Below are 20,611 nucleotides of genomic sequence, written 5' to 3' on the forward strand. Positions count from 1 at the left end.
TGATACTGTTGATGTTACAGTTGTAACACTGGTCAGGAAACTAACAGGAGTGATAGTTTCACTTCTTCACTGCTTTGGTTTTCCAGATTCTAGGCCAATTATATTAATACTTGTTTCTCTTTTCAGGTGCAGATCTTGCCTTTCCTGCTTCAATCCATGACAATGTAGTCTGCAGTAAAACATTTCAGATTCTTTACAAAAATGAGGAAGTTTCTGTGAACGATGTGATGATTTTCAAAATAAAAATGCTGTTAGATGAGAGAAAGGTAATCTGCCATTCAACTCTACTATATTTGGATAGTTAAATCTTCGTTATGTACAGTTTGGTCTAGTATAAATAAGAAAAGATTTCATGCTTCTGCAATTTCTTTCTAGATTGAGGAGTCTCTTAATGAAATGAATTTTCTGCTAACGCTAGATTTACACTTCACGGATACAGACTACTCGTAAGTTTAAATAAAGAAGATTTAAATAAAGCAACAATATTTGTTAACTTTAACTGATTAGATCTTTATTATAGATTATAGATTTTTTTTATTAGATCTTTATTATAGATTATAGATTTTTTTATTAGATCTTTATTATAGATTATATATAGATGTAGTGTGTTCATATTAGACATATAAATATAAGAGGGTAAAAAACAAATCCAATGCTGAAGTCTGTTAAGATTTCATAACTGGTTTGTCTTATTCTGGTATTTTTTTTTTTATACTTTTTTTTTCTGGGGGAGATGTCATTGCATTCCGAAATACAGACCTGTGCTAAATTGCTATCCATGTCGGTTATTAATAACTTGCACTTTGAATATGATCTAATTAAATGTTGTTTTGGTTTAATTTCTTTTTAGACCAGATGACCTGAGCACACTACAGCCCATTAGTAGCCGAACCTTGAAGTTGCACTTTAACTTACACCGGGGCCTTCATCATTACGTCAATGTTATGTTTGATTACTTCCACCTTTCTGTCATATCAGTTATAGTTCATGCTTCTTTGGTTGCTCTGCATCAGCCATTGATAAGGTAATCTCTTGTTAATAAAATGCAAATAAGTTATTGAGTGTCCAGATGGAAATGTTATACAAATAGAATACATAGGAAGGAGTTAAATCTATGGCAAGTATAGTTTTCTTTATGGTGATTTTGGATTTCAGGGCCCAGAGGGATGAGAAACTTCTTGTTTTCAAAGGTACCTGGAACAAATATTTAGGTTGTTTTTGTTAGAAATAAGAGTATGTGGTGTAGAAGAGAGATAATACGCAAGACCAGAAAAGAGGAGTGTATTTATATGTATAAATATTTGTACATTTTCTTACTCACCAAGATAATCTGCTTGCTCTAGTTAGTGACTGAAATAGGTGCCATTAATACAAATAGGGTGTCTTGGGTTAGCTGTCTTCACAGTTTTCCATTACTACTGTAGTGGCAATGATGTCTGCAAATGATGCATTTGCCTTTTTCTAAAGTAAATGGAATATGAGAACTTCATTTTATATTTAAAAAAGCTTTTGCCTAATTTCTACTGAAGCCTTTTTATTTCATTGACTTGTGTCACCGTTTGCAATCCCTGTTTACCTCGCTTCTGTCTCAAAAGTAAGTGTGAAAAAGGGCCATACATTGTCACACATATGAAGCATGTTCTTTGCACAGCTTTTTCTTTAGCATACCTATCTTTGCCTTCTTTCATAGTCTTCAAATATTCCATGTTACTTCCCCCAAGTTTCTTCATATTCAAATTCAGGCTGTGCCATAAACATCCAAAGCTTTTTAAAATATTGCCATTACTTGTCCCTGTCTACACATCATGGAAAGCTATGTCTCTGTGCATTTTGTTCTCTGCAGTAGGAATGTACTGGTTTGGAGAATTCAGCTGGCTTTTTTTCTTTCTTTATCGTCTTTTCCCCTCCAAGTTGGATTATTTTGGTGATGTGTTTTATGCATGGTTATATAGTAACTGAACTGCCACATCTGAAGGGATGGCACAGCATTATTTGGGAGAGGAACAAGTACTGAGGAGGTGGGAATTATCTTAAGCTAGTATTGTTGTTGACGACTTCATCTGATACAATAATGCACTTAAAGTAGCAGCATGTATGTAGTATAAGTTGTCATGCTGTACCACAGGTGAAATTCAGGCGTTTTACCTGTATTCATCCCACAGTTGTAGTGTTGAACTTCATTGTCAGAAAATGAAAAACAGGTTTTGTTACTAATTTTCAGTCAGAAATGTATTTGTTCCTTCTGACTTCTTAAGAGGTTGTAGAAAATGTGAGGGTTGTTATACATTTTCTCCTCTGTTTCTGGCTTTTCAAATGATGATACCATAATGCTATTTAATTTTAAACCTCAAGTTGATATAGCTTGTGTAAGCAGATACTGAAACAAAATAACTTATATGCTGCTTCCGTTACCTTTAAAGTAGAATGTTACTCGTGTTCTCAAAATTAGTTTAAGGATCCAAGTTGCCCTTTAAATCAGTTTGGGGTGGGGAGAGGAAGAAACCTTCACATTTAAGAGTGTTTTGTTTCTGCTGGGCTACACCGTATTGTGACACTTAGCAAATACTTTATAGGTGCCGTATCCATAACCCACTGGGTTTTCTGGAGCACCTCTTTCTGAAAAAGCTGAACATTGCAGACCTCACTCACCTTTCCTAGGTGACAGTTTGCTCCTCTGTTTGGGTCATGCTCATGTTATTGGCACCCCTTCCACTCCTAAAGGGTCGTTTTTTGAGTATTTTCAGTTTCAGAGTAGCATCCAGGCTTACCTTCTCTTGGGAACAGTCAGTATTAATACTTCCCTTGAAAGAGAGGAGACAATTCCAGTTGGTTACAGCCCTGGCTGGCATTCTTTACAATCTACTCTTTATTAACCTGTCGTTGCTTATTTCTGCCTATTATCTAGAAGTCCACACTTTCTACGTTCATTCCTCTCACTCATTTTTCCTAGTTGTTTGTTCTCATAAGGCTACTGTTGCAGGATGCTCTGTCCTCCCAGGGGTTCAGGATGGGCTCTCCTCCTCAGTAGGCTGAGGTCAGGCATCCTTTAGGAGAACAGCAATGGTAATTTGTGTGACAGCTTTCCAACTGCTTGCTACTGTTTCACTTTTAAGAGGTAAAGTCCTCACAGCAAAGTTGGCAGAAAATGAATTCTTCTTACCTGTTAACAGTTCAAAATTTATCTCTATAGTGTAAACTTTTCAGGGACATTGTTTAAATTAGTTGAAGTTTGCTTTGCAAACAATGAGGAAGAGCTTCCACAGTCTCCTGGCACAGAGTCTGCTGATCTTCATGGTAAGAGATGGCAACGGAACAGTTGAGGGTAATAATCTCCTAAACTTCTCCAACTAGCTGGGGACATGCTTTGAAGAGAACTGCTTTAGAAGCCCTCCTCCCCTAGCACAGCACCAGAAACTAAACTGAGGTATCTGGGCTGTCCTGAGGGGTTTTAAAAGGGCAGCTCACCATGCTAGGAATTTCCAGAATCTTACTGAGAGTCCTTGTTTCTACTACTTTTCAAGAAAAATCAAGAATTTGTTTTAACTGTGATAGCTTGGTGACACATAGGATGTTCAAATTATCAGTTTGTTTGTGCTTTTTGCAGTTTTCCACGCCCAGTGAAGAATACATGGTTGAACAGGAATGCACCAGCACAAAACAGGGACTCTGTGATTCCCTCTCTTGAAAGTGTGGTCTTTGGCAATAACTACACAAAACAGTTATCAGCAGATGTAAGGATATATCAGTTTAAGACTTTATTTGTATTTTGTTGGGTGGTGTGAATTTTCTATTTTCTGCAGAAATACTACTTGATAAGAGTTACTTTGGTGTGCCATATGATATGGGAAATGAGAAAAATTGTTCTAAAAGGCTACGTTATATACTTCAGGAACAGGCAGATGGAAAGCTTATAATAATAAAGTGTTTAACCTTTTAAAATATATTGCAATCCATTGAAAATCACAAAAGTAACAGATGAAGTTTGTGAAAAGAGGCAGTATGCTTATCTGCTTTTTTAGTTATTCTGTTAACACTTCATTTATTGTACAGAATTAATATGTGCCTCATCTTTTTTTCTTTCTAGGGTTGCAGTTTTGTTGTTTCAGAGTCTTTCCTTAGCCATGCCTATAATTTCCACTCTACACTTTGTGCCAGTTTGCTGCTTGCTTTCAAAGGGTTACATAGCTATTTCATTGTGATAACAAAGGAGCTCCCCTCTTCTCACCGAATTGAACTGGGTATGTTGATTTTAATAACATGCATCACTTCCCTGTGGATGCTTATTAAGAACAGCCCCCTTCTAGAATAAACTGGCATTGATTTCATATATTGTGTATATCTAAAATCTTTTTGTTCAAACTGAGCTGGACTTCAGTCCAGAAAAAAAAATAAAGAAACAAGCACTGTCATGTTACTAATAAAATTAGGAGATAGCCTGAATTTATGAAAATATATTTTTTCTTTTTTGTCTCTATTTGCCCTGTTATTTCAAATCACTGTGTTTAGTTGTAAGAAAGTTAGAGAGACTCTTAATCCAAATAGCATGCTGCACTTCTTTATTATAAGGAAACGTATATTTGTATAAAAAATGGATCTCTGTAAGCTTGGATTTGAGGAGAATATTACAATAGAAACTTACCTGAAAAAAAGACCTACAAGAAGAAATTGCTGCTGGCTCAGTTTGTAGTGCAACTTTTTAAACAGATTTAGTTACCTAAGAATTAGGAAAAGATCTGAATAGACAAGAACTGTCTCTATAAAGCTGAGTAGTTAAAATATGCTCTCAGAGGAACTATTTCTTTACTAAAGTTAAAATTAAACTCTCATAGAAAGACATGTAAGTTCTATGGCCATAAAGACTTCTAGTAACTACATTTGATAAAAGTAACTGCAAAAATATTACATGACATTTAATGTATGGAAATATATGTTACATTTCTGTGGAATGCAAGTGTATTACAGAGCCTAGACTAAACTTGTGAACTAGGAGAGTGATGAAGGTAAAAAAGACAAGACATCAGCATTATAAAGGATGATTTAGACTTTTTTCCGTATCAAGAATATATACCTTTCTAGTCATGCGAAGTTCTATTTAAATCCAAAAACTAGATCTTTTGGAATTTACATTGATTGTAGACAGCATTTATTGATTTCCGTATTGTTTAATTTTCCCAATGTCAAAACTAAGCATTATGAAACAATAAGGTTGGAAATTGAGAAAAGAAAACTATTTTTAATATGTGATGTGGTCAGTCAGTGATTCAAAGAAAGAATATTTCACTTCTGTACTACAAAACACAAAGCAATTTTTTGGGAAAAAAAAATTTGAGGGAGGGGAGCGCATTACAAATCTGTGCATAGAAAAATAGCAGAAACTGAGTCCTTTTCTTTATAGAAGGAGAAATGCTGCTACAGTTATGGTGCAAAGACTATTTCTGTGCCAGTTATCTTAATCTTGATATGGAGGGGAACACCCTGTTAAACGAATCACTCAACTTTCAGTCTTCCATTTAAGGACAAAATGTGCTTTTTTCCAAATAGAATCTGTTGGCGCTGTTGCTGTTGTAAGGATAGGCTTAGACTAAATCTTGAGACTTAAATGTTTTAAACAGGACCTTCAATTCCCCTGAAACATTCCTACAAAATAGGTATCTAATAGAAAAAAAGCCAGCCACTGAGATGCATAGTTGTGTTGTATCTTTCAAACCTCATTGAAGTCACCAAAAACATTCTCATAAGCTTCAGTGGAACTTGAGTCAGACCTTTTATAATTTCTGTGGGTAATTTAGCTTTCCTTTAGGAATGCAAGCTTGAACAGAACAGCTCAAAATAAATATATGAAGAGAACATGACTACTTATATTTAACAATCATTGTACATATTCTCCTGACAGTGTGTTTCCTGTGGGTTTTGGGGTTCTTTTTTAGTTTTTAAGTCTCTGCTGAAATTACTTTGTTTTCTTGTTTGTAAATCTTCTTTTCATTTATTTCAGTTATTTTGTGTATACATTGATTGGGACAATTGATATAATAAAAAGGACTAATAATGTAAATATGAATTATGCTACTACTACTCACCTTTTGCTCGTGAAAAATAACTAATGCCTATCATTAATGCTAATTTTTTCTAAAATCTATCAACAGTAAAAAGAAAAAAAACCACAGCTGTGTTTCTGTGATGTCTATAAAGAAATTGAAGCTCTCTGGACTTCACAAATTACACAGTTTTAATTTGCATTTATTTTTAATTTTTAGAATAAATGAACTTTTTTATAGTGGAGATTTTATGCATGAAGTTTAAAAGGGAATTGCAGAATAGAATCTCAAGTCCTGCTTAAATTCCAGAATCTTCACTTTTTTGTTTTAAATTATTATCTTTTTAATTTTTTTCTGCTGTTTGCTGTACTATTGCTCTGTCATATAATTTTAACATAAGACTGATCTTGCAGAAGCATGTGCAGACAACTGTTGGGACTCAATAACTGTAACTAAGCTTTTTAAGTATTACTGGTTTCAGGAAATAAAAAAATGCTAGCTTAATGTGTATCACGAGTGATACCTAATCTAGAAGCTACACTAAAATTATATCCTTTCGTGTACTGATCTAACTGCACTAATTGCTAGGCTAGCAATAAGCTTTTTTACTAACTTAAAGGCAAATAATAAATCACAGATGAAAAAAGGAGTGTAGTAACTAGTCGTGTGTGTGCAATCCCTATAACTAGCCAAGGCCAGCATGCAGGTCCTTTATGAACGCCTTCTCAGAAGAAAATATCCACGAACCCAGAGAGACGCCTACCTAGGTATGTTTTCAAAGCAGGTGATATAACCCCTCAGATTTGTATTAATTCTATAAAATATTATATTCTTATTAATAATACAAAATATTACTTTCTTCTGTAAACAGGAACACTATATCACTATTTGGCCATAGTGAATGTTTGTTGAACTCACCTGAAGTCTGCAGAATTGAGCTACGTATTTCTAGGCTGAATATAGATAGTAAAATGAAAAATTATTACTGTTTTTTGGTTTAGTGTTGTTCTACTTTACTAAACAAAAATGACAGAGGAGTTTTGTCAGTTATCGCCATTTAAATGAAACAGCAAAAAATTACAAGTTCATTTAGTTCATCACAGACTCAATTTTTTAGATAATTAAAGACTAATAATTAAAGATACATCTTCCTGAGAAATCTTACTGGTTCTTCCAAACACTACACAAGACATTCTCAAGGCTTAAGGTGAATTTGTCAGTATCTAAATGGCCAGTTCTCCTCTTGGAGAGTGTTGGTGTTGGCCTGATGCTGGACAGAAGACAACAGTGTGGTTTAAGCACAAGGAAGTTTGTGATGGGAAAAGAATAAAGTCTCCTAGTAGGTCACCAGCTTAATCATCTGTAACTGCATTTTGGTTTTGTTTTAAAAAGAAAACAAAACTATTTTTTAGCAGAGCCAGCAAAATTCATCAGGTCTTTTGCTGGGTGAACATGACTACTGTAGAATGTTAGCATTTAATTTCCTTTTGTCTTGTATTGTCTCTATTCTGTCCTCTTTTTTTTTTTTTTTTTTTTTTTTTTAAATACAACATTTTAGTGGGTTTTTCCATAATGATTTTAGACTTCAGTTTTAAATGTTCAAAGCTTATTCTCAATTGCAGTGTGACAAACATGATAAGTAATCAGTATTGTGTCTCATAAGTAAATAATTTATTTACTAATGAGAAAATCTGTGTGGCCACAGACACATCCAAAGTAGTATCATATCTTAAACTGTTTCCATATATTTTCAGAATAATTTTCATCAAGTACTGTTCAGCTAATACAGGTGTATTGTAATTTCCTTCAGAAACATTTTGAAACTTTTTTCTGAGAACTTCTTGCATTTCTGCAATTTGCATATTTTTTCAGAACTTTGAGTTGTGTGAGTTAATTTGGCGTTAAGTTTAAGCCTAACAGATGCAATTAGTTGAAAATCAATACATACTTAAATCTAGGTGGTATCATTTGAAGACAGGCTGAGCAAACACACTGTTGCTGTTCTGTAACTATGGTCATTATCTGAATCATAAATTTATTAGTGTGGATTTCAAGGCATGGTTTTTTTGGTATATGTGTTCAAGAAACATTGTAGGGGTTTTTTTCCTTAATACTGTGTTTCAAAAATTAATTTCAATATAAATACTTGTTACAGACAATTTTAGGGTTTATAAATTGTTCTCTTGTTACTGGTACCTCAGATGTAGGAGGAGAACAAAACATAGTACTAAATTTTTATTTAATTGATCAGATTCCCTTAAGTAGACTAGGAATTATTAGCAATGAAGAACATCTCACATGAAGGAATAAATGTTTTCTTTATAAGTCATTCGAGGTTCAGATCCGGATTAAGCCGCCATACCATGGAATATTGATTTGTTCTTAACATTGAGCTGTTGAGAGAAGGATCAATTAAAAGAACAGTTTTATTTGCCTAAAATATAATTCCTCAGACAATTAAAGAATTGTATTTATGTTAATGTAGCTTGCAAATTAGGTAAATAATATACCTGTAGAAAAATGGTATTGGAATAAGGTATCTCTGGAAGATCTGAAGTAGAAGAGGAATTGTATTACCTTGGTTGTGAACAATGGCATTGCTGCTGAATAGCTGAGCAGCTCTCAGTGTATCATCTGCAAACTGTATCATCTAAATTACAGTATTTTCAAGTATAATTTTGAATGGAAAATTGGTATCCTTGACAAGGTATAAGTGATCATGATACTCAGTTGAAAACCTTTTTTTATTAATTATGTTCTGTCCTCAATCTCAGAAATTACTAAGAAATTATTTTAATGGGAGTTTATAATTTATTTAATTTATTTGATTTAAACTTGACTGTGGCACTTAATATGGCTTCAAGTTTTATGTCTTTGGTTGTTTTTTATCTTTTAAAATTGTTTAATTGTTTTGTGAGATAATTGGTTTTACTCTGCTACTTAGAAAGTACATTCTTCATGGATATGTCCTCTCATCTTTCCAGAAAACATAGATGTTGAAGTTCGTCTTACTGAATTGTGTGAAGAAGTAAAGGTACTTCCCCCTCCCCATGTATTAAATAAGTGGAATAACTATAGAAGCAAAGAATGCTGATTTCATACAGTAGTTGGGAATAAACTGTTTGTTTCAGTGACAACATCCAGGATGTTTTTTGCCAACACTTATTTCAACTTTTCTTCATTCAAAGAGACATTGTCTGACTAATTCCAAAATTGAACTATTCATCTGGTGGCTTGGTGTGTCAGTAGTAGCCATGGTAGCTTTTGTATATCATGCAACTTAAGATTGTAGAAAGGTGGGTTACCTGTATTAAAATCACATTTGGAATTTTCTGCATTTATAATTTGCATTCTTTGTTTTTGATATCAAATTTGGTATCAAATAACAACGTTAGAAGATCAGGCAGTAGCGGTAGGTTGGACAAAAGCAGATTCTCCAAGCGATCCCCTCATCTGGAAGGACTTGCCCTGATCCTGGCTGCTTCTTTTTTCCCTACGTTCTCAAGGAAACACTGTCTACTTCAGATTGCTTAGTGTCTCCTCAACTTTCTCCTTAGTCAGAACCAGCCCCAGCTAATTTCCTTGTCATGGAGAAGTTTGAAGGACAGGTTTTAAAACTTTTGAAAGATGGTCCATGCTTTCCTGCTGAGTGGACCATGTGCCCAGCTTTTGAAGAACAGTAGGCTTACCTTTCATTAGTGGTTTAGTAGTATGATTGCAAGGAAATGTAATACTCGTTTTAAAAGGGTATCATTTGTATAACTGGAGACAAAGCCAGCACAGTTAGCTCTCTATAGGCAACTAATAATCTTGCTGAAGTATGTATTTTTTCCATTTTCTCCTTTCTGTTTTGTGCAGTTCTTGTCAAAAGTTGCTTTTATTTCCACTTTTGCTTGCTAAGTTGGTGTTTCAATATTTGCAATCCTTTTTTCTATTTGCTCTTTCGCTAGAGTTGGGTCTTTACTATTTTTACTTTTTAAACCCTTTGCCTTGGTGCCTTATGTGCCTGCAATGAGTTTCTGAAAAACTATGTTTTTTTCTAAAATGGCAGGGAACATAAGTCTAGCAGGCAACAGTTGATAGGTGTGGGACTATGCCACAGGATTACAGTACATTGTTAAGAAAGAAAAACTTGTTTCACACTGAATTTGTCTTGGTGTGATCTGGTTCTAGGAAGCCTATACTGTAACACTGCTTCCTGATTATGCTTAAATTGTATATAGATATATAGCACCATATAAATGTTATTGTGAGTTGTGACTATTATGAAATGGAGATGCCTTTATTAAATTTTTACAATTGTATCAAAGTTGGACTAACATAGGAAGTGTTGATTTTCTGTTCTCTGATTCCTGTTCCTTTCATGCGCGCTGTATTTTTGCATATTAGAAAATACAACAGTTGCAACTCTGTTACTGTTGCCATAAATGGAATTGTTGCTTTAACTTAAGGTCAAAAGTCCTAATTCTAAACGGCAACTGGATACTATTTAATGCAACACAAAATAATCTGTTAGTGTCGTAACATAGATTTATTAAATTCTGATACTTAGACAAAACAGTTCTCATTTGGAAGGTACTTTTTAAATTAAAATAGTCACTAAGATAAAGTACACTTTTTTTGATTGTTCTCTGTACATTATAGTCTCATCTGCTAATCACGTAAATATTTTTTCCTGACTTCAGAAAATGGAAAATCCTGATGAACTGGCAGAACTTATAAATATGAATCTTGCTCAGCTTTGCTCACTTCTAATGGCTCTCTGGGGGCAATTTCTGGAGGTCATTACCTTACAAGAGGATGTCATAGCATTGCTAGCACAAGAGCATCACACATTAAGAGTAAGTATTGGCTCTGGCATGTTTGTACTCTTACTGGGACACATTATTATGGAAATGTGTATCAAAATGAGATTCCAGATTCTAATTTTTCTAGTTTTATTGCGGAAAGTTAGTTGGAATCATGAAGGGAGCTGCTATATTGCATTTGTTAGCTTGTGTATCATGTTGTTAGAGCTTATTCTTGGAATATAATACATAAAATACATTGTTTATGTTTAAGAACCAACTAGTTAATTCATCTTTTGAATAAGAAATGCAGTTCAGAAGGGAAATTGCCGTCTGGAATAAGATGCATTTCTGCAGAATGGTGTATTTTTCTGCAGGAGTCATGCCTAGTGCCCACCCTGCATTTTACTTCCTTACTGCATTTAGGTTACCTGCTTACATCATAAAAGAAAATGTACTTTTTCTCTGAATTCAGAATTTATAACATTCATAAGCTCTGAAAAGTCTCTTAAATGGGAATTCAAAAATGACAGGATGTATCGGAAATGATCTGGCGTGTAAGTATGTATGTATATGTATTAAAATATATGTAGCGAGTACCTACACACACAGTTGATCTGTGTGTGTGTATATGCATTTGCTGTGGGCTTCCTACACGCAGAACCACAGCAGTGCTGGTTCCCATAGTGAAATATTTTCAAGTGTGGACTGAAGGGTTACCCTTACCTTCTAATAACTACATTTTCCCCTCCTGTCTTTTGTGGCCAAGGATTTGAAGAAACCTAACATCTTAAAATTTTCAGAGAGTAAGATTTATTAAAAGAAAACCAAATAAACAATGACACCCACCGCCTCTACTCATCAAGCACACAGCTTGATCCTCAGCTGGCCTGGCATCTTTACTGTCTGACATCACAGTCTGTGTATTTATTTCACACACATTATAGAATAGGTTGTTTTTAAGAGATTATCTGGAGGCACTTCTTGTACACCCATTTATGGAGAGCTTGTTAGAAGGTCTGGTTAATGAGAATACATAAGTGCTTTGTAGTCCAAACCAAAGTCTTTTAAGGCTTTAGTTCTCAGAGGTTTGATTTGTTTTACCAGCATTTCTGTCACTTGCATCAAAACCCTTTCTGTTTTGGTTCTAGAAAACCTATGAAGGATACTTGGACTGTGCTTTTCTGTACAGACTTGATAAATCACAGTGTTTAATGTGTGTAGTGGAAATTACCTAGTCTGGAGAATAAATGGAATCTTTCAGAAAGAGCACAAGGCTTATTTTTTAGACTTGCTAGCCATAGAAAAGTGTGATCATTTTACTGGCTATCTATGAATCTTTCTTATCTTTCTGTGCTTTTTGTATAAATTCTGGAATCCTTCAAGTTAACTGGTGGAAGGTGTGAACTGAGAATACTGTTTCTTCTGCGCTTAATTCAATTAAATTTAACCTGCATTTGCATTCAACTGCTGGTATGTTAGTGTTTGTACAAGTATATATTTAATAAAACCAAAAGAAGTATTAATATTTTTATTTTTACTGCTCCATTATCTTAAAAGAAAGAAAAGATACTGCTAATTATTATGTATTTAGCTTCTTAAATATGGTTCTTTTTAAAATCTGCAATATAAGTCATTCTCTCTAACTCTCAAATGCCTTAATTATTGAATTTTACTGCAGTTATTTTGGACAGTATAAATCGAAGTAGTTAATTATAATATGTGAATTCAGATATTGCACATATTAATAGTATTTCTGTGATGGTTTGCAGTTTGCACAAAAATCAAATAGGAGTTCGCTTCCTCCCTCCTTAAAAAAAAAAAGCATCATTTGATTTCACGCTTGCATTTTTTCCCTTTTGAGTTGCTTTTACGCCCACTTCTTTTGTTATCTGTCACTACGCATAAATAAACTTTCCTAAATTGAGCTCCAAGGTGACCCTTCCTATAACTGAAAAAGCTGAACCTACTTTATTTTTGAAAGAAGAGGCTAATTGCTCTTTCTTATTGAGTCCTGCGGTTACTGGATACTCCATTATCTACCCAAACATCAAAGACTGAAAAGGAGATGCAGAACATGGGTAATCTTAAAATTGCCTTTTTATTTAGGGCCTGATAGCAAAGAGCAAGCAGGCTGACTCTTTAAGAATTGAATAATATGACATAAATAAGGAAATTTTACCTTAGCCAACTTGCAGAGAACCAGCAATGCGATGTTCCTTAATTTTACTAACACTAATTTGGAAATGTGACACTTGTTTTCTGTACTTCAAGATGTGAAGAGCTTGTGCAAATATTTTGCAAATATATGTAATTAAAATATATGTAAGAAACACAGCTCAACTAGGCTTCCCACATGGCAGTGGAGCAGGAGCCAGCAATCCATAAGTTCAGTAAACCTTTAAATTAGAAAAAGATGGTAAATTTTAACCTTGACTTTTCTAAGAGCATGCTTGGTTGTTGACTTTGGAACCTGTTCTGCAGTGCTTAGTATAATAATTTGTAATTTTTAATAATAATCTCTTGAAGATTTATATTCTGAGGGTTCATATAAGCTTCTTCTGGGAAACCAATAATGGTCGTGCTTCACTAGAGACGTTACCTGCACGTATCAGAATGATGCAGGCTTTCTGGTTACTGAATTTAATTGAGATTTGAGAGATGACCTACAAATTCTCCTCTTGAGAGAATATCTGTGCTTTCTGGAATAAGATTTTTGTACTATACAAAATTCTGCTCTTCAAAATAATCCTTTTAATTTTGGAAATTGATACTCTGATGTGTTCGCGACTGGATGCAAAATCTCTTTTATTTACCTTTTAATCTCACAATATTTCCAGACTGTACCCTCCACAGGAAATTTTGTCCTGGGAAAGTTTAATATTAAACCGGGGATAAGTGAAGTCTTTTAGAGAGTCTTTAATCTGACTAGTTTAGATACTTGTGTTAAAATGCCCCTAGAATTGCCTGTCGTCTGTATTTGGCGACATGACTTTCACCGTTTTTGCATAGATGCTTATAAAACGTATTTCTGCTGAAGTTCTGTTAGAAAATAAGGCTATTATACAATAAGTAAGTATTCAGAATTGTTATTTTAATAATTTATTTTACTTAAGTATTTAAATATCTAACTATTTTCAGATACTTTGACTATTAAGCACTATATAAAAAAAAACCCAGGAACACTTCAGGTATACCGGAACATCCATCAACTACATTGTCACGCTCTTAAGGTTTACAACTGTGTTTTATTGAAAAAAACTGCCTAGACTATGGGGTTTTATATTACAAAAAATTTGCACACAGCTAGTTCACCTCTTTGTTCTATAGTGACATCTTCTGGTAGGTCTGAACATGCTCTTCCAAAATGATTTCTTTCAGTTTGATTAGTCCTAAAGTATGAGAACTGTGAAAACTGTCTCAGACTGCTACTTATAAATGTGCAGGAACTCAATATATTCCATGGCAGTTTTTCTATCTGATTTTTCCCTTCTCTTCTGTTTGCATTGGGAGGAGCATAAAAACCCATAATTTTGGGAAGCCTGTAGGGACTAGGAGTAGCAGATAGGATTTCCTCCTGCAAAGTCACTGTGGAGCTGGCACAAGTCTGTAGCACTTATGTCACTAGCACCAACTGATAGTCATTCTGGTTCTGCAGAGCCTCTTTAACACCATCCTAGAAAATGCCTCAGTCCTTCAATAAGTTAAAACACTGATTAAATATAATAAACTACTGTTGGTTTGCGTTTTTTTCCTATCCTTAATATTGATTTATGTGGGCTTTCAGAGCTTGCTTTCAGCTAGTTTATACCATGCTATTATGCTAAGAGCTTTCTCGAGCTGGTAATCAAATTTTCTTCAAAAGCACTGGAATTACTTAAACAATTACAAATGGAATGTACTGCAAACAAAATAAAAGCCTTCCTTTTCTGTTTGAGAGAGCGACAGAAGACAGAATCCTAAAGATCTGGTCTTCAGTTACTTTATGTGGTAAGGTGATTGCCTGCACCTAAGTTCAAAACTACCTTGCTTTCCTCCTGGGAAACAGCTTTATGCTCTTTTCTTGACTTCAACCACAGACATCTACAGATTGGGCAATATTCCTGTTACTATTTCATTTCCTATTACCTGATTGATTAGGATCTTTCATTCATTTTAATTGCTTAGTTTAGAATGACAACCAGTCTACTCTTCCTGATCAGTTGTTTTAAAATCTAGTTTTTAACCTCTAAACTTGTCTGTAAGTCAGTTGTATAAGTCTTCTCCCTTTTTGGGGGGAAAGGTTGGGGATTAACTCTGACAAAATCATGTAGTTGGAAGGTAGATGTCTGTTTAGAAAAGCCAACTGGGAGAACTCAGAGGGGTACTTAGGAACACCGAGTCTAATCCCACATGCGTATGCGTAAACTCCTAACGTAATTTCTGAAGGAAAGCAGGTACATTTTTGTGTGTGTGTCTGGTCATTGCTGAGAGCAGAAGTTGCATTTACAAGAAAGTATCGAATTTAATGTTTTCCTTTTACTTCAAAACATTTTCCATGACTTTTCACAGATGATGATATGACTGAAATTAATTTCATATACAGTAAATTGAATTATGGAAGGTTGGGACAGGACTTTCAGCTTCTAGTGCAGGTTAGAGATTGGGGGGTTAATGTTGGGGTTTTTTCCTTAAGCACCTTGGAGCGATTCTTTTCCAGTTTTTCTTTTGTTAAAAGAACAAAGAGGGAAAAGTAGGAGCTACAGAACATAAAACTTCATCTAAATGGTACTCTCTAAATGTGTACTGGGCAGTTTATCAGAAGGGAGAACTAACTAACCTGCAAGTTCTTATCACTGAACAAAGTTAACGTGGCCCTGGGAACCTGATGGTCAGCAATTATTGCACAGGATTTCCCTAGTGCCATGTCTGTGCCTGGGGTGGATGTGGATGCAGGCCGCAGCTCTGAGTGAAGTGCAAGAGCTGAGGTAACTGAACTAGGTCTGATGCCTGCTCCACCAAATACACTGCAAACTTGCATGGTCTGTTTGGGAAGTTAGGTAACTTAAAGAGGAAGACCCAGAGAATATTGAAGAAATGAAGGAGTAGGGGGCCAGGAAGTGGTTGGTAAATAAATGATTGATTAATTAGACTACCTACATATGTGGTTCTCTAAGTGGCATATAAATCTTGTTTTGATACAAACAAGTTGATATTTGTGCTCGAGTTAATGTACAAATAGCTGCCAACAACCACTGAACAGCGCATACATTTTTTATGTATGTCTTGTTACAACAAGCAAGACATTGAATTGCTTTTTTTTTTGATGCAGATAATTGGGCAGTTGGAAAAATAAAAGTTCTAAAAATGCATCTAGATTGGATTAATAGTTTTACGTAATACTGGAAATGTGAGAAATCTCATCTTGCAAAACCTTAACTTTGGGGTTTCTAGATACTGTATTTTCAATACATTGATTATGTTTTTATTTGTATTAAATTGCTGTATAATTAACACTATTTCCACATCACATATTTGACGATAAAAAAAATATGCTTCCCTATGTTTTTATAAAATACCCTTTTAATATTGTATGCTTTTCAGGAATACAATTATCTTGAATTCAGTGCTTGTAATTAGCATACATTTTGTTATTGTCCTTGTCATTTGCCGTGTCTTTACAAAAAAAAATAAAAATTTTGCACAGTAATTTTCTGTGGGCTATACAGTATTCATGGAAAGCTTGAAACACATAATTCTCTGTATTTTGAGACTGCAGACTATCTAATAGGTTTCTGATTCTGAAGGTAAACCTCGAGCACATTTAGAAGTGTCCAGTAATTTCCTTTCTTATTGAAACTTCTTGTAATATTTTTTTGTGTTATTTTTTCAGGTGAGCCTGATTTGAATGGTTGATTTCTTGGTAATCAAGTTTTCAGCATGCAGTTGAATCTATTACCCTTAGTCATCCAGTGCACAAATTAAAATTCTCAATTCAGTCAGTAGTCTTGTCTTTGGCATCCTCTTCCCTCCCACTCCAACTGAACATTTGAAAAAAAAGTAACTGTCTATATAATACATACAAGTTAATACATTGCTGTGTAGGAATGCTGGTGGATTTTCAAAAATAGTATGTAATATAAAATAAACTCTTGGCTAATTTGGATCTTGCAGGTGCGCAGATTTGCAGAAGCATTCTTTTGTCTTGAGCATCCTAGGCAAGCTGCCCTTGCCTATCAAGAACTTCAGTGAGTAGCTTTTTGAAGTGCACAGTATGTAGCATGTAATACTATTATTCTGTAGTTTGTTGTGTAGAAGTAGTCTTGCAAAAATACTTCCATAACAAGTTCAAGAGAAACCTATGTTCTAAATATAGATTTGAAGTTTTTTAATGAAAGTTATATAAGAAGTTATTAAATAATTAGTAAATAACTATTAAAGCTATTAACTAATTAGTAGAAAAGTTTCTATTAAAGTGAATTAAACTACTGTTAATGTAAAAATAAATAGTTCTGTTGTATTCACGTAGGACTGCTTCCTTTTTTTCAGTGCTCAAAGTCATCTACAGATGTGTGCAGCTATCAAAAATACTTCTTTCTGCAGTTCTCTTCCACCCCTCCCTATTGAATGCAGTGAACTAGATGGAGATATGAACTCCTTGCCTATAATCTTTGAAGATCGATATTTAGATTCAATTACTGAAGGTAAACACACCTCACAGTGCAGTTTTCTTTTTGAAGAAATGAGAAAAAATTATGTAAACCCTGAGTATTTTTCTCTACATTTCTTGCTGGCTCTAAAGGAGTATATTTATTTGCTAGGAAACATTTCTTTAGTTTGACTTTTGAGGATGTGCAAAGTTTTGTAATTACTGGTGTTTCATAGTTTCAGTTACCTGCATAATCTTGTTATAAACAATCCTTTTTCTTTCTTCCCCCCCTCCCTCTTGCTTTTTTGGGTAAAAGATCTGGATGTACCCTGGTTGGTAGTTCAAAGTCTTCCAAGGTCAGAGTCCAATAAACTCGATAAATTTGAAGCTGAAGAAGGTTTTGTAGCTGGTTTTACTAGCCCAGAACTGAAAATAAGACCTGCAGGTGCCTCCAACCTTTGGCATTCAGAAAGTGAAAAGATGCTGACAAAAACTTTGAAAGGGAAAAATGAAGATGCAAATAAATCCAAAGTTAAGGTTACTAAGCTCATGAAAACAATGAAACCTGAAAATACAAAAAAAGTTGTGAAACAGAACTCCAAGGACTCAGTGGTCTTAGTAGGCTACAAATGTTTGAAAAGTGCAGCACTGGAAGATACCTCTAGAAGCTCTGAAGGCAGGCCTTCATACAATGCTAACGAGGGGCTGGACCCTACATTAGGTGGATTTCCTTGTGATACAAAGACCTGCACCAGGCAAGTAAGTCAAAGAGAACTTCCATTTTTGCCATCTGGAACTGAGGAAAAGACTGCCAAGATTGAAGGTATCCAACCAGGTCCGGGTAGCCCTGTGCATTGTGAAAATTTGGCTATTTTTGGTAGACTTACTATCTCCCAGACAGGTTCTGGAACTATACAAGCAGATAGTGCTCTACAACCCAGAGGTACACTTGAAGGTTGTCATGGAAGTCAACCACCTTCCTCAGGAGTCAGGACAATTGAGGTCAAACCAAGTAGTAGGAATCCCTATGAAGGGGAGAAAGTAACTGTTCACATTGGGTCATGGGCTGAGTTTCCGCAAGATGGAGCGCCAAGAGAGGATTTGCAGACACCCAATATTCAGTCTTCAGAATCTGGAAATAAATGGAGTTCAGGAGAACATGAACCAGTGCTTGAAAAGGAGGATGTCCACGAAAGAAACTTCCGACAAACCAGTGACATCTTGACAAAAATGAGAAGCAATCAGCCTACTCTTTCTACAAAAGAAAGTCAACTTTCTGCAAGTGGAGACATGACTAAATTACCAGATGTTAGCGTGACATATGCCTCTTCTAGGTTTTCAGATTCGGGTGTAGAAAGTGAACCAAGTTCTTTTGCAACTCACCCCAACCCCGATCAGGTTTTTGAAAATGTTCAAGGGCAAAGTGCATACAATGGTGAGAGAGTATTTCCTCAGCTTTTACTAAAACCAGACTGTGCTATAAAAAACACAATAGAAAGCCATTGTACTGAGAGTACCAGTGCTGTAAGTGAAATACAGTCATCGCTGACATCCATAAATTCTCTGCCTTCAGATGATGATGAGCTGTCACCTGATGAGAATTCAAAGATATCTGTTGTACCTGAATGCCAGCTAAGTGACAGTAAAACAGTGCTGGATCTTGGAGCAATTGACTTGCCAAAATGTGATGACAGTAAAAAATCAAACACCAATTTGCAGCAACCGTGTGTTGTATTTTCAGGGTACTCAGATAGCAAAACTCTGTCTATACATTCCTCACTCTCAGGAACAAAAGATCTTTTACACTTAGTTGTTTCAGGTGAGGATACGTCTACTGATGTGAAAAATTACAGCCCACAGGCAGACCTTGGCACAACCTGTGAGGACTCTCAGGACCTTGAAAGGCATCTTAACATTGCAGAAGAAACAGTTAAATTGCATTTGGAAATTACTTGTATGGGTGAGCCATGTGTTGTTTCAGGTTCTTCATCTGTAGATGCAGTGTATGAAGTTGAAAAAACAAATGAAGGAAAACATAACGAGCCTTTAGAACTAAAGGAGACAACTGAAGAACTGTCAGTAGCGAAAAGTGAAACTGGTACAGATAATCCTTCTCCAACCAGTAGTACTGACATGGTAAAGCAAGGGCTTGTTGAAAACTATTTTGGCTCTCGAAGCAGCACAGATATTTCAGATATTTGGCCTATGGACAACAGCAATCCTGTTAGCCCTCAAAAGGAAACATATGAAAAACAAATTATTTGCTCTTCCCAACAAGACGAGGAAGAGGAGGATGATCAGGAAATGATTGAAAACGGGTATTATGAAGAAACAGACTATAGTATATTAGATGGAGCTTCCAGTGCTGACCAGGATCATGGCTCAGCAGAAGAAAGAGCCCTGAAATCTGAAAGGATTGATAGTGGGCATCTGCGAGACGGGATGACTGTGCCTCCTGTCTGTACGCCTGGTTGTCTGTCGTTTCCTTCTTCTCTGAGAGACTCTCCTTGCAATGTTATCTGTTCTTCAAGGAATAAATCTGATGCAATTACGCAACAGCCAGGCAGCACATCCTACAGCTCAGCTTCATCTGTTTCCTGGTATGAAAGCTCCCCAAAACCTCAAATGTTAGCGTAAGTGATTGTTTTAAAACAAAACTTTTTACTTTTAGAAATGATGTTGATATATAAAAGGGGAAAAGAAGTGTGGTTATGCTCTAGGGTGCCCCCAGGACTGTGGCTTGTGGATTCTGCATGCTCAAGTAGCATCGCATTTTAGATGTTCATATAGAAAGTGTGTTAGTACTGAATTCCTTTGATCAGTTATCTTGTAATTTCTTGTGGTTCAACAAACTTCAAGCAAAACACGATGTTTTTATTTTGTTGCTTTAGTATGTTCCTTTTTAAAAATAGGACAATTTGGCTGAAAAGTGATGTTGTAATGGTTACTGAGCATAAAAATGGTGTTTTATGAAATGGAAGCTGTTAAAATAGCAAGCATAGGAAAATATGCTTTGAGTTTAAAAACAAAAACATTCTGTAACTGGTTGTCCATCAAATTAGTTAAGTGAAGCAAATGTGCGATGCAAGCCAAGTTGAGGGCCTTATTTTTAAATCTTAACTTCAAATACCCAAAATGTAACACCTTGGAGACCATAGTGC

At 35.2% G+C, this 20,611-nt stretch overlaps 1 protein-coding gene across 7 annotated transcripts in view; it reads left to right on the forward strand.

The window, feature by feature from the left end:
- FAM135A (family with sequence similarity 135 member A) overlaps nucleotides 1-20,611 on the forward strand; it is a 99,636-nt gene that overhangs the window by 52,711 nt on the left and 26,314 nt on the right. For 5 of the 7 annotated variants that reach the window (XM_055809848.1, XM_055809850.1, XM_055809851.1 and 2 more), the window contains 11 exons: nucleotides 127-266; nucleotides 376-446; nucleotides 851-1,024; nucleotides 3,605-3,731; nucleotides 4,085-4,238; nucleotides 6,725-6,802; nucleotides 9,020-9,069; nucleotides 10,721-10,876; nucleotides 16,976-17,049; nucleotides 17,351-17,505; nucleotides 17,767-20,083. In XM_055809848.1, coding sequence (XP_055665823.1) covers nucleotides 127-266; nucleotides 376-446; nucleotides 851-1,024; nucleotides 3,605-3,731; nucleotides 4,085-4,238; nucleotides 6,725-6,802; nucleotides 9,020-9,069; nucleotides 10,721-10,876; nucleotides 16,976-17,049; nucleotides 17,351-17,505; nucleotides 17,767-20,083 — 3,496 coding nt within the window. The remainder of the gene's footprint in view (nucleotides 1-126; nucleotides 267-375; nucleotides 447-850; nucleotides 1,025-3,604; nucleotides 3,732-4,084; nucleotides 4,239-6,724; nucleotides 6,803-9,019; nucleotides 9,070-10,720; nucleotides 10,877-16,975; nucleotides 17,050-17,350; nucleotides 17,506-17,766; nucleotides 20,084-20,611) is intronic. The other 2 variants (XM_055809849.1, XM_055809852.1) reach the window with 1 other exon arrangement.

The sequence above is a fragment of the Falco peregrinus genome, chromosome 7, assembly GCF_023634155.1.
Source record: "Falco peregrinus isolate bFalPer1 chromosome 7, bFalPer1.pri, whole genome shotgun sequence".
In the NCBI taxonomy this organism is placed as follows: Eukaryota; Metazoa; Chordata; class Aves; order Falconiformes; family Falconidae; genus Falco; species Falco peregrinus.